General features: G+C 34.0%; 1 protein-coding gene across 1 annotated transcript; it reads left to right on the top strand.

Annotated features, from left to right (window-relative positions):
• The first annotated feature begins 4577 nt into the window (after nt 1-4577).
• Nucleotides 4578-12018, top strand: LOC136233887 (cyclin-dependent kinase F-4). Its single transcript, XM_066023613.1, has 19 exons — nt 4578-4794; nt 5797-6057; nt 6179-6230; nt 6326-6890; nt 6975-7053; nt 7175-7243; nt 7328-7417; nt 7513-7651; nt 7965-8067; nt 8167-8219; nt 8968-9034; nt 9144-9252; nt 9458-9523; nt 9659-9727; nt 9815-9878; nt 9978-10094; nt 10331-10362; nt 10856-10934; nt 11428-12018. The coding sequence occupies exons 4-19, from the start codon at nt 6883-6885 to the stop codon at nt 11646-11648; spliced, it is 1365 nt and encodes a 454-aa protein (XP_065879685.1). The 5' UTR covers nt 4578-4794; nt 5797-6057; nt 6179-6230; nt 6326-6882; the 3' UTR covers nt 11649-12018.
• Nucleotides 12019-12247: the final 229 nt, after the last annotated feature.

Genomic DNA, 12247 nt, shown 5'->3' with positions numbered 1-12247 from the left:
AAGGTTGAGCTCACTTCCTTTTTCTCCTTATGTCTGTTTCAGAATTTTGGAATTCCTCTTGGCTTTCATGAATATTTCTGCTCGAAATTTCGTTTACAGTTTTCTGGTGTGCAGATGTTGATGGTTAGATTCTTCATCTCAGCGTTTGGAGAATAGTGTTTTCCTGACTCTATTTAAGCGAAGACATGATGAGAAGATGCTTACAGGAGATCGTAAAACACAGTCGGTTCTCCGGTTCAGTTGGCTATGTGAAATCTTCGATGGCTAAGTTTCAGATCCGTGCTGATCTGTTAATTTTTCACGGTACTCTTCTTTCCTTCATTCCATCTTTGTAGTAGAAATACACGAATTTTTCATATTTCACTTTTGATTAATTGTTTTTGGTAAACCTCTCCGTTTAGGAACCTACACTTACAAAAGATAAAAAAAACGATATGTTCTTCAGTTCAGACAGCGATGACGCGACCTTGAAGGTTTAGGTTTCAAATTCGAATGAATCTGTTACTTTTTGGGAATGGATCTGTTACTTTTTGGGTCGACAAACCTCTCCATTTATAAGATGACACCTACAAAAGATCTATTACCCATTTCAGACTGCGGTTGTGAGACCTTGAATGCCTGAGTTTCACATTGATCTTTAACTTCTTTGCAGTAAGTTATTTTCCTTGATGGTGCTATCAACAGTTTCATTTTATAGGTTCATGTTCTGTCTGTACCGTCTTTGTGGACCCGTTTTTGTTGTGTTGTTATGTTGTTTAGATGCAGATGCATTTTTTTTATATGTGCTGCGCTACACCTTTATTTTGGTATGATTCCAATCTGTGGTTATTTTTTTTTATATCATTATATAATTTTTCTTCTCTTTTTTAAAATAAATCTGCTTTTTTTTACTAATATACCAGATGTTTTCACTGGATCCACTCGAATCTGGCACTAATAGCATTTTCACCTTTTGATCTTACTGGGTTTCGTATCTCTATTTTGCTCGAGTTGTACCTTTTTTCGTTGAAGATTTCCTAAAGGCAACTAATCTATGTCTTTCAGTTTTTGATTCTACTGGGTTTTGTTTCTCTGTTTTGCTTGAGTTGTACCTTTTTTCGTTGAAGATTTCCTAAAGGCAAGTAATCTATGTCTTTCAGTTTTTTGTTGCATTCTTTTGTCTGGTGAGTTTTCATGCTTTTATCGTTTTGATTTGTTAGTGTTCCCTGTTTCTTTTTTTTTCAAACTTTTATTAGCTGATGTTTATTCAGAAGTGCGTTTTATATTTTAACTTAAACTTTAATTTTGTCTTTGTTATTTGATTTATGTTACTTTTCGTGCAAGCAGATTGAGTTAAAATTTTATTTTAGGTTTATGTTGTCGTGGGTTGGGTCTCTAAGTTTTGGTACAATTCTTATGTTGTTGCAGCTTGGGTCTCCTTACATAAGTATTTTTTTTGCAGATTGTTTTAGAAAGAAGAAATGAATATACCCAGATTGAGATTTTCTGCTCATCAAATCCAAGGTTGCTGCTATCAACAATGTCCATTATCAGAAAAAACTGTACGCCTTCTTACTTTCTCCAGTCTCAAAAATCCTACTGCTTTTGATTTTATTTTCCTAGACAGACTTGGAGCTAGCACAAGATGAAACCCATTACCAAGAAATTGTGAGGTTTTTTTTTGACTTGGATGGTTTCTGCATCATTAATGTTACTTCCAATGCGGAGCATGTCATCATCCGCAGATGAATCGGTGACAGTTCATGTCAAATTGCCGCTACAGAAAGAGTGCTCCTTTTGTTGAGCAATTTGCTATAATATGAGAACTTTAATTATAGTTATCCTCAATTTGAATCTAATTATATGGATTTCCAGCTATAGGCTGAGTTTCAGTTATCTGTTTATCTCATTGTTGATGGGTTTGGAGATGATTCGCCATCACAAAGCTTAGTATCATCTGAGCAACAAGTTGGATAAGTTGATGGAAACTAACTAATGCTTACACAACATGATTATCCATTACGAGTTGATTTGCTTTCTGTCAGATGGTGTCTTTCATGTTGAAATCTTAAAGGGAAAATATTTTATTTTCATTTTCATTGCTTTTCGTTTTCATGTGTGCTGATATAGAAACTTATTTTGGTAGGTGAGTTGTTCATAATTTTGAGTTCTGCCACTCATTTTCGTTGTGTTGATGGATGAGTGGGATTGGAGGTGTTAGTTTTGATTGTAATAACATCAACTTTCTTGCAGTTGCTTTGTATTGAGGAAGAGTTGGTCGAGTTGAAGTGATCAATCAATTTATGTCTGAGGATTGGAGACTGGTCTGATTTTTCCTTGATAGTTTAATGCACAAAATTTTGGTTTATACTCAAGTTGTGTGAGGCTTACAACTTAGTATATTAGATTGTTTAGTATAGTGAGCAACTTGGTATATGATGTAATATTGAATGTTGTCCAACATTTTGAAATTTGAAGAAATATGAAGTTTTGAGGCATCTGCAATGTAGTCATCAATATTTAAAATGACAGCACTGAATTTTAAAGTTTCTAAATTGTTATGTTTGGTAGGTCTAATGTTATATTGTTGTGCACTTGAGTTGCACATTTTTATTATGTTGCATTACATAAAGTTGCAACAATTTTTACCATGAAATATTTAATGTTTTTTTGAAATAATATATTAAAATTAATTCAAAGTTACGCTCATCGAATAATGCAATTAAAAAATCACAAATATAATCTGAGACATAAAATTATGAGGTTCTTAGTTCACTCTTTAAAAAAATAAGGTTAAGGTGCAAAAATACCCTTAACATTTTGGATCAAGAGCAGTTTTACTTCTAACATCTAAAATGGTGCAATTTTACTCTAACGTTGGTAGCCAAAAGCAATTTTCTCCCTAATATTGATAATTTGTGTCAATATCAGATATTATTATAAAACACAAATATCTTGTTTCTTATTCTGCACCAATTGCATATTAGTTCTAAAAAATATTCATGTTTTTTATAATTTAATTAAAAATTAACAATTATTTAAAAAATGTCTAATGCTTCTCCAGCTCTCTTAATTTGTCCAAATTGGTTATTTTACCCCTCCAACTCATCGAATGTCCTATTTACCCCCTTAACTCCATAAAAATGATATTTCTCACCCCCCTTAACTTATCCAAATTGATCGTTTTACCCCTTCATAACTCATCGAATATTCTATTTACCCTCTTAACTCCATAAAAGTGGTATTTCCCACCCCCTTATGATCTTATTTACGCCATTAACTCCATAAAAGTGGTATTTCTTACCCTTTATAGCGCAAAATTAATAGGATTTATGCAAATGAGTTTGAAAATATTTTTTTTTAATATCAACTTTTTATTTTGTTAAACAAGTTAAAGACATTATATGTAGGGATAATGTACCAAAATAGGCCTATGGTTTTTAGGGAAGTATCAATTTAGGTTCCACGTATAAAATATCACCAATATAGGTTTAACGTTTAAAAATGATATCAATTTAGGCATCGATAACGGATTGTAAGGGGTGAGAAATACCACTTTTATGGAGTTAAGGGGGTAAATAGGACATTCTATGAGTTGGGGGAATAAATGGACAAGTTGAGGGGGTGAGAAATACCACTTTTATGGAGTTAAGGGGGTAAATAGAACATTCGATGAGTTGAGGGGGTAAAATGACCAATTTAGACAAGTTAAGGGGGCTATGGAAGCATTAGGCCTTTAAAAAAACTAATTATTATATTCTTTCTACGTGGAAATATATAGTTTAAAAGGCTAATACAAAGTTTATGTATAGAATAAGATTTAATTGATAAGGATAATATATAAGGACCGAGGACGATATTAAGGAAATAGGCAAATAACATGAGGATGATGACAAAAAGAAGTATCTACGTGATTAGGAGGCAAGAGATTTCGTCCATGGATCCTCACTCTTTTAAATTCGTCATTCTTTGATGTGGACGAAGAGAGTCAGAAAGATGGTGAATATGCAGTTTGGTTAACGGATACGTATTATATAAGTGGCATTATACAGTGTGAAAGTTTTAGGGTTGAATATGAGTCATTTAATGATTGTTGTACGAAGACGTATTTGATACAAACGACAATTCTATATTTCAGTTATCATTGAGTTTATTCTTTTTTATTTTGTTAGATAATTTTCATGAATTTTTTTATTATATTTTTTTATTATTTTTTACATATTATTTAATTATTTTCTTAATTATTTTTTCCCCGAAGCAAAGCAATGGTATCTTTCTAGTTCTAAAATTAAAATAGCTTCTAATGAATATTTTTGATTGTAATCTATATCCCTAATTTGCAACGGTGTTTCGTTTTGGGTTTACCTAATTACTTATTTGGACATTATAGTTGTTGCCCGAATTACTAAATGGCCAAGATAGACTACAGTGGTCCACTGGTCCTAAAGCCGTTTTTATGTTTTTAGGTTCTGTTAGGAATCACCAAAAAATTGATCGGCGTGTCATGCGTAACGTAAAAGGATAGAACCTGCTATACAGAATTAAAAGGAAGGGCAGCTATAAATAGACAGGAGGCCCACATTTGATGCAAAGAAATTTAGGTATTTTCTTGGTACGCACGGGAAATAGATAAAGAGAGAGAGAGGAGAAAGAAAGGGATATTTGTATGCGGTGGTTGCGCCTTAGCTTTTGCAATTTGGGCTGTCTCTCTTTCTAAAATACGGAAAACACTATAATTTTATAGCACACCCGGGACGAAGCTCTGGATTCCTCTTCCCGTCCTGCGCGACGGTTCATATGCCGGTTAGCTTTCAGGTTTTTATTTTTCTCATTCTCTGCGTCTTTTTAATTTCTCAATCACCTTCGATTTGGATCAGATCGGGTCTTCCTTTATCTTCTATCTCTTCGATTCGTGTATGCTCTTTTTTTAGGGTTAGGGTTTTTATTTGTGCGGACAATTTATCGAAGTTCATTCCTGTTTTTTTCTTCTTTTTTTTTTCTTTGAGATCTCGAGATTAGGTGAAAATGGATGAATTATAGCTTAAGAGGTCTTGATTGATTGTTAGGCACTCGATTTTTAGCTAATCTGGTTTATTATCTTTCGAAGTATGGATAGGATTCTCGGACTATTTGCTTTGCGATCTAACACATTTCGAAGTTTCCTGGTTGTTCTCTTCCTCGGTAGTTAATTTCTCTTGTGATTTTTCGTGATTGTTGAAATCGATTTGATGACCGCTAAACTTCAGCTCTTTTTTTCTTGTATTAGATCTAGTACATTTGATTTTTTTTAATAACCTCAGTTTTATACGTGGCTCCGAGACGTTGTGTTGATCAATCCGTTCAAACTAAAGAAAATTGTTGTCCTGAGTTTATGAAAATTCTTTGGCTTCTGCAATTTTATTGCATGTTATGAATCTATATTTTTCTCTTTATGCTACTTGGCTTGTGTGTTTATCTTTAAGCATAGCTTTCATTAAAGATACCAGAGTATGTTCTGGTGCTTTTGTAGCTCTTTAGGATGTGCAATAAGGACGGGCACAATGTGAACCCCTTTAAAGTAAAGCCAATGACATTAGTTGTTGTTTTTTTATGACTTATATCGAAGAATTTGTGCCAATTTCTCAATTATGTGATTAGTTCAATTTCGGTAGTGAAAATTCAGGTTATTTATTTGGTTATTTTTTTTGACGTTCCTGTTTTAATGCATTATTATTATTTAAATATTCAAGATCACTTTTGTAAATTATATTATTTAGTTCATACTGATTTATTTTCTAGATGTTTTAATTTAAGTTTGTGTTTCAATTGTAATGATAGGTTGTGCCGGATTTGGATCTGAACACCTTAATTTCCTATCTTGAGACATGGAGAGAGTGTGTTTTTGGTCAAATTGCTTCCATTTTCGAGTTTTTTCATTTCAAGAAGTGCTCGACTGGCGATTTCTTGTCCTTGGAGACTTTCTCTTGGTTTCCTTTGTTAATTGCACTTAGTGGTCAGTTTCTCTTTAATGAGCAGAACAGGAGGCGTGATGCAAAGTATTTCTGAGATAGGTGTTGGATCTTTAGTGCACATGTTCAAGTAAGCAATTTAATTTTATCCTTTGAGCAAAGTTTATGCTTGACCTTAAAGCAATTGACCACCTTTTTCTTATGATCAAATTCTATACTGGACCTTTTCTAAGAAATTATTTTGTTTGTAGTGCATTGCTGATACAACATCCAGTTGAAGTTTTTGGAAACACGTCTTCCGGGGTACATACATATTATTCTTTAGTTTTTTTTTTTTTTTTTTTTTTTTTGTACATTTATTTCTTGATTTTGCTTTGAACTCTTATTTTTTACTGCAGGGTTAAAGTCTGCAAGGAATCAAAGGTGCATAGGTAGTTAATATTTAGATAAGCCATTCACTCAAGTCCGCAGACTGTATTTCTTAGCTCTCTCGTTTTGTTGTTGCTCCTGATGGGTCCTGGTTTTCAGCGTCAAGATCTCAGTTCACTGAAAAATTTCTACATAGCATAGATGAGGTAGCGTTGTGTTTTGTTTTCGAACTGTTGAGTGATTGTCTTAAGCATAGGGATCAGTCCTTTCAACTAGAATTGTCGGTTCCTACTTTCTTTGTTTGTCGAAGATATGTTTTCCGGTCATTTCTTTCTCCTACTATTCATGCCTTATTTCCATTTTGAAGTTGTGGGTCTAGTTACGAATAAGGCTTGTAAGCCCATCAATCAAGAACATTCTGGTTTTTTGCTCTCAATTACCTCGGAAGAAAATTAACTCGAGATTAGCCGGACCAAGGTACCCTTTTGTACTTTCTACTAGGGTTCATCTACCATAGATGTCATATAGAGTTTTCGGGACTTGCAATTTTCGTGAATAAAGATCTTCATTGTTTTCCCCAAGGAGGATGGAGAGGTTAGTAGTTGCATTAACTTCCGAGTTTTATTTCTTGTAAAAATGTTGACTTATCTAAAACCTTCAATGACTTGATATATGTAGGTACAAGTTAATCAAAGAAGTTGGTGATGGTACATTTGGTAGTGTCTGGCGAGCAATTAATAAGCAGTCTGGTGAAGTTGTAAGTGTGCTTTTCTTCTATTTTGTTAGACCTAGCCAACTAGATTATCATATTGTTGCCCCTTCAAAGTTCCAGATTTTCTAATTTCTACTCAAATGCTTTTTTTCTTAATAATAACCAGGTTGCCATAAAAAAGATGAAGAAAAAATATTATTCGTGGGAAGAGTGTGTTAATCTGAGAGAAGTTAAGGTAAATATAGATGGTATTAGCATATTTCTTCTGCATGAGCTTTAATCTGCCTTGATTCTTAAAACTGGTCCTTTCTTGTTGCAGTCATTGCGGAAAATGAGTCATCCAAATATTGTGAAACTCAAGGAAGTCATACGAGAAAATGACATATTGTATTTTGTTTTTGAGTACATGGTAATTTTTTAATTTTTTTGTTATTTTGAGATCTAGATTCATTTTTGTTCTGTAGTTATTTTATGTTTCTTTATAACAATGTTTTTCCACTTCAGGAATGCAACCTTTATCAACTTATTAAAGATAGGGAAAAGCTATTCTCTGAAACTGAAATCAGGAATTGGTTTTTCCAAGTATTTCAAGGTCTTGCTTACATGCACCAGCGAGGATATTTTCATCGTGACTTGAAGCCAGGTATTTCTATCTGTCAAGAAATGCTTTTACAGTACATATTGTTATCGACATTCAAACTTGGGAAGAATAATTCTGATCCAGTTTTGTATTCTTATTCTTCTCATCCTTCTAGATGGACTTTTAAATTTTTTTTTTCTGGTAAAAAATAGTCTTGTTTTTTTTATGTATTCTTCTCATCCTTCTAAGATGGACTTTTTTTGTAACAACTGCGTTACTACATGCCATTACTCAACTGGGTTTCTTATTTAGTTTTTTAGTCATTGGCTCCTATAAGATGTGATGTAATTTTCATTATCTGGAGTACTCTTTACAGAGAATTTGTTGGTCTCAAAAGATGTAATTAAAATTGCTGATTTTGGACTTGCACGGGAAATCAATTCACAGCCACCCTATACAGAGTATGTCTCAACTCGGTGGTACGTCATTTGTCTTCTCTTATTTTGAAATTTGTTTTCTTGTTGGATGCAAAAGGGCTTGGTTTTGGCTAGTGGTTACCAACCTATCCCCCCTGCCAGGTATCGGGCTCCAGAGGTGCTGCTGCAGTCATATCTGTATAGTTCTAAAGTTGGTAAGTTTATATACGAAGAAAACAAGAAATTATAGTTGTAATAAGTTTAGGTGTGTATATGTGCGTGGGTACATATTACTCCGTTTTTTATGTCGTTTAAGATTTTTCATCAAAACCAATCAAGTATTAATTAGATTATTAATTGTATAATTCTATTGTTTGCATTAATACTAAACCTCTCTCTTACTACACACTTACAGGCTGTTTGTTAGAAGGGATATAAGAGATGAGATAGGGATAAAAAACACGAGATAAGTTATCCCGTGTTTGTTTAGGAGATAGAAGAGTGAGACAGATGAGGGATAAGCCTCTTATCCCTCAAATCCTATACCTATGAGGGGGCTGGTATAAGGAGGTGGGATAAGCTCCTGCAATTTTAATAGGATGGAAAAGTCCATCTTATCCCTCAAATTAATGTTATGTAGTTTAAATAAGGTTAAAATAGTAAAGTGTATTATTTTATTTCTATCTCTATCCCACATACCAAACATTGAATAATAATTCTCGACTGTTATATTTTTATCTTTATCCCAACCATTTATCCTTATCCCTATCCCAACCTTTATCCTTATCCCTATCCCAATAGAATACCAAACGCCCCGTTAAGGGCAAATTTGAGAAAAAATTGCCTAAAGTGCATTGGTAATACAATATGTAATGTAAAAATGAACAATTTGATAAACCTTTAAGGGCATATTAAAAAAGAATAGGAGTACATTTTAACTCTTTTTGCTTCTCTCCTCCACAGATATGTGGGCAATGGGTGCAATCATGGCTGAGTTATTCACTCTTCGACCTCTTTTCCCTGGAAGCAGGTGAATTTCCAAATTGTGGTTTAAGTTGGCCAAGAGCTTGGGAATTGCTAATCGCTATAGTGTTGAAAAGATACAGATGTTTGAATTGGTCTCATTTTTATGTATGCAGTGAAGCAGATGAGATTTATAAAATATGCAATGTAATAGGGAGTCCAACAAAGGACACATGGAATGATGGACTTAGCCTTGCAAGGGCTATTAACTATCAATTTCCGCAGGTTAGATTTGCTTTATTGGATTGTTTCGAAAAAACTATTTCACTATCAATATCTAAATAACTGGTACTGCAGTTCTTGGTATAGTTTTCGCTCATGTACTTCAATTGTTAGTGTTATTGTTGTTTGTGGCTTAGTACTTTAAGCATTTGTCCCATTCTGTCTACACCACTATAGGGATTTAAATATCATCTGCTTGATATTTCAGTTTGATAGTGTCGATCTATCTTCACTCATACCATCAGCAAGTGAAGATGCAGTCAAGCTTATCAAGGTTAGTTTTTTTTTTTTTAAACAATACCTGCTTCAAGAGTTGGACAGAGGTTTTGAAATTTTAGGTAGGAAGATTTATTGCTTTCTGGGTCCCTTGTTGACTTGTCTGGATATCTTCTTCATTTTCAACTTGTAGTTGCTTTGTTCTTGGGATCCATGCAAAAGACCTACAGCAGCAGAGACACTTCAACATCCCTTCTTCCAGGTTTTTACCTTTTGCATAATAATTAATGGTAGGCTAGTAATATTATTTGTTTCATATTTATGATTTCATCTACTTTTGATGTGACAGAGTTGCTTTTATGTCCCCCCTACACTTCGTTCTAGATCACTTGTTGCTAGAACACCTCCATCTGGTTAGTCTTACTTGTTACTCATGATTTGCCAAATGTTACAGTAATACAAGTCTATTCTCTTACAGAATTACATGATTTAATCGTTTAATCTGTTTGCAGCCGGGACAAGGAGTGCTTTGGAGCAGCAATGTGTTAGGAGGTATCCAGGGTCATTGTATAATTCAAAGGTCACCCACAGTTTTCCTTCTCCAAAGTCGAATCTTCCCTTGAGCATAGGTTGGTATATATGTAGTCATATTTAAGCTATACATTTTGTATATTGCATGAGATTTTTTTATCATTGGATTGTTGACATAGTATTTTTGGGTTATGATTAAACTAGATTTACAATTTTTTGAAATGTGTGCTTGTGCACATTTGAGATGACATGTACTAATCCTCAGATACATTTTTTGGTCAACTGAGATTGTTTGCAATATAATTTGATATTCTGATTGTTTTTAATGTGACAGGTGTGCAACGTAAACTGGACCTTGTTAACCAGGTAAGAAAATATCAATTTTTTTCAGTGTTCGAACTTTCTATCTCTCAAGTGTTGGTCAAATATTGATATCAGTATTGGAGAATCGGGTATTGAGTAGTAGGTTAACTGAGGATTATATGCAATGCCATGGGGAACATAGTATTGTTTCTACAGTGTTCACCTGCACGAGATTCACTATATACTATGTTTAATACTGGCATATGTATTTAACGCTGTCCTGTGTTTTCTCTTGTGATACAGTCACTTTGTTTATCTCATGAGAATTACGTTTTAGAATGATGAATCTTTCAACTCGGCACTTGCATATTAGAGTTCTTTGCTGCACTTAATTGATAGAAATCTGACAGATTTAGGCATTGATTCCAGTTCTTTGAAGTGGTATAACCATTTTTTAGACCAGTTGGTGTGTTATATGTAAAATATTTGTCATTTTGAGTTGGTCGAACTCATAGTGTAATAGTTTCTGTTAGTGACACTTTCTTTATTGATGAAGGATACAAGCAAGAATGATAAATCACTGAAGAGTGCCACTAAACAGCAGAAATATCGTCCGCCTGGTAGGAAGAGCCCAAGTAAGCTTTTCAGCTACCATCGACTTTTAACTTTTGTTATAGGATAGTCTTTCAAGATATTTAATTGATCCATTTATCTCATTGAATTGCGATATATCATAGATCTGTTTCCTGCTAGGAAGTACCGACATGGGTGCGTCAAAAGTCATTTAAAAAATATGAGACACGGTTACGGCTGGACACGCCAAATTTATATATATATTATAAATAACATTTATAAGTCATTATAAACCATAAATAACATTTGTAACAAGTCATTAATTCATTGAAAAGAAATGTTTAATACTTACCCCTCTTTTTCATAAAATTATTAAAAACTCCCCTATATTCTGCTTAATTAACTCAGAAGCGGTGTCCCCGGAGTATAGTGTCCAGAGAGCCTGACACAGTGACACTTATGTTTGGTATCTTGCTTTGATTTATGAATCCTGTACTTGTGCCCCCTGGTATGTGTATGTTGCAAAATGAACTTATGGGCGGTATTGTTTGACAGCAATTGTGAACAAGGTTAGAGGTGCACGTGGAGTATCTGATACAGCCGATAAGTTGGCAAGTATGGCAATCAGTTCTCACAGGCACACAGTGGCACAACCTAAACCACCTGCTATGAAGGCTGGAGTGCAGTGGAGTGCTGAATCTGGGGACATGTTTCTCAGACCGACCCATCAATTCCACCATGGGAGAAGTACTTATTCTAGGAAGGTTGCTGGATGATCAGTCCGAGATGGGAGTGAGTTAACCTTAGCATGCGACAAATGGAGCTTTTGTTCGTTGTGTTAAGTGCAGTTTCATGGCTTATCTATCTATCTATCTTATCTACATAGAGTGCTTAAAGGTACTGATATCTTGGCACGTGGAAGGTTTCAGTTGCTGTTATAGGCTGCAGCTCTGGAGTTACTGTTATTATGAAGAAATAAATAAGCGGCATATCCAGCCCTTGTGAATGATAAAACAATGGTTTGTTTGTGGGATTTTTATGTAATATTTAGTCTTTTTTTTTGTTTTTGCTTTTCTGTTGGTGTCATAACCTATGCCTAGCTCCTTGTTGACATTCGCATCCAATAAACTTTTAATTGGTTCTCTACTTTTTCAATGCCCAGGATTTTTTTTTTTTTTTTTTTATCCCTTGCTGTAAATGCAATGTTTAAGTTGTTTTTATTCTAAAATGCTGATAAGATAGGAAATTGTTTACTGAAATATAAAAACATTGGTTTTGAAGGTCAGTTGCACCGATGGTCACTGACCATTGAATTTAGTTTCAAAAGGGGAATTTTCATTTTGATTTTAAGAAAGCCATTTTGGCTACTAATAGT

Source organism: Euphorbia lathyris, chromosome 6, assembly GCF_963576675.1.
Source record: "Euphorbia lathyris chromosome 6, ddEupLath1.1, whole genome shotgun sequence".
Taxonomy (NCBI): domain Eukaryota; kingdom Viridiplantae; phylum Streptophyta; class Magnoliopsida; order Malpighiales; family Euphorbiaceae; genus Euphorbia; species Euphorbia lathyris.
This window is presented reverse-complemented; position numbering and strand designations above follow the sequence as displayed.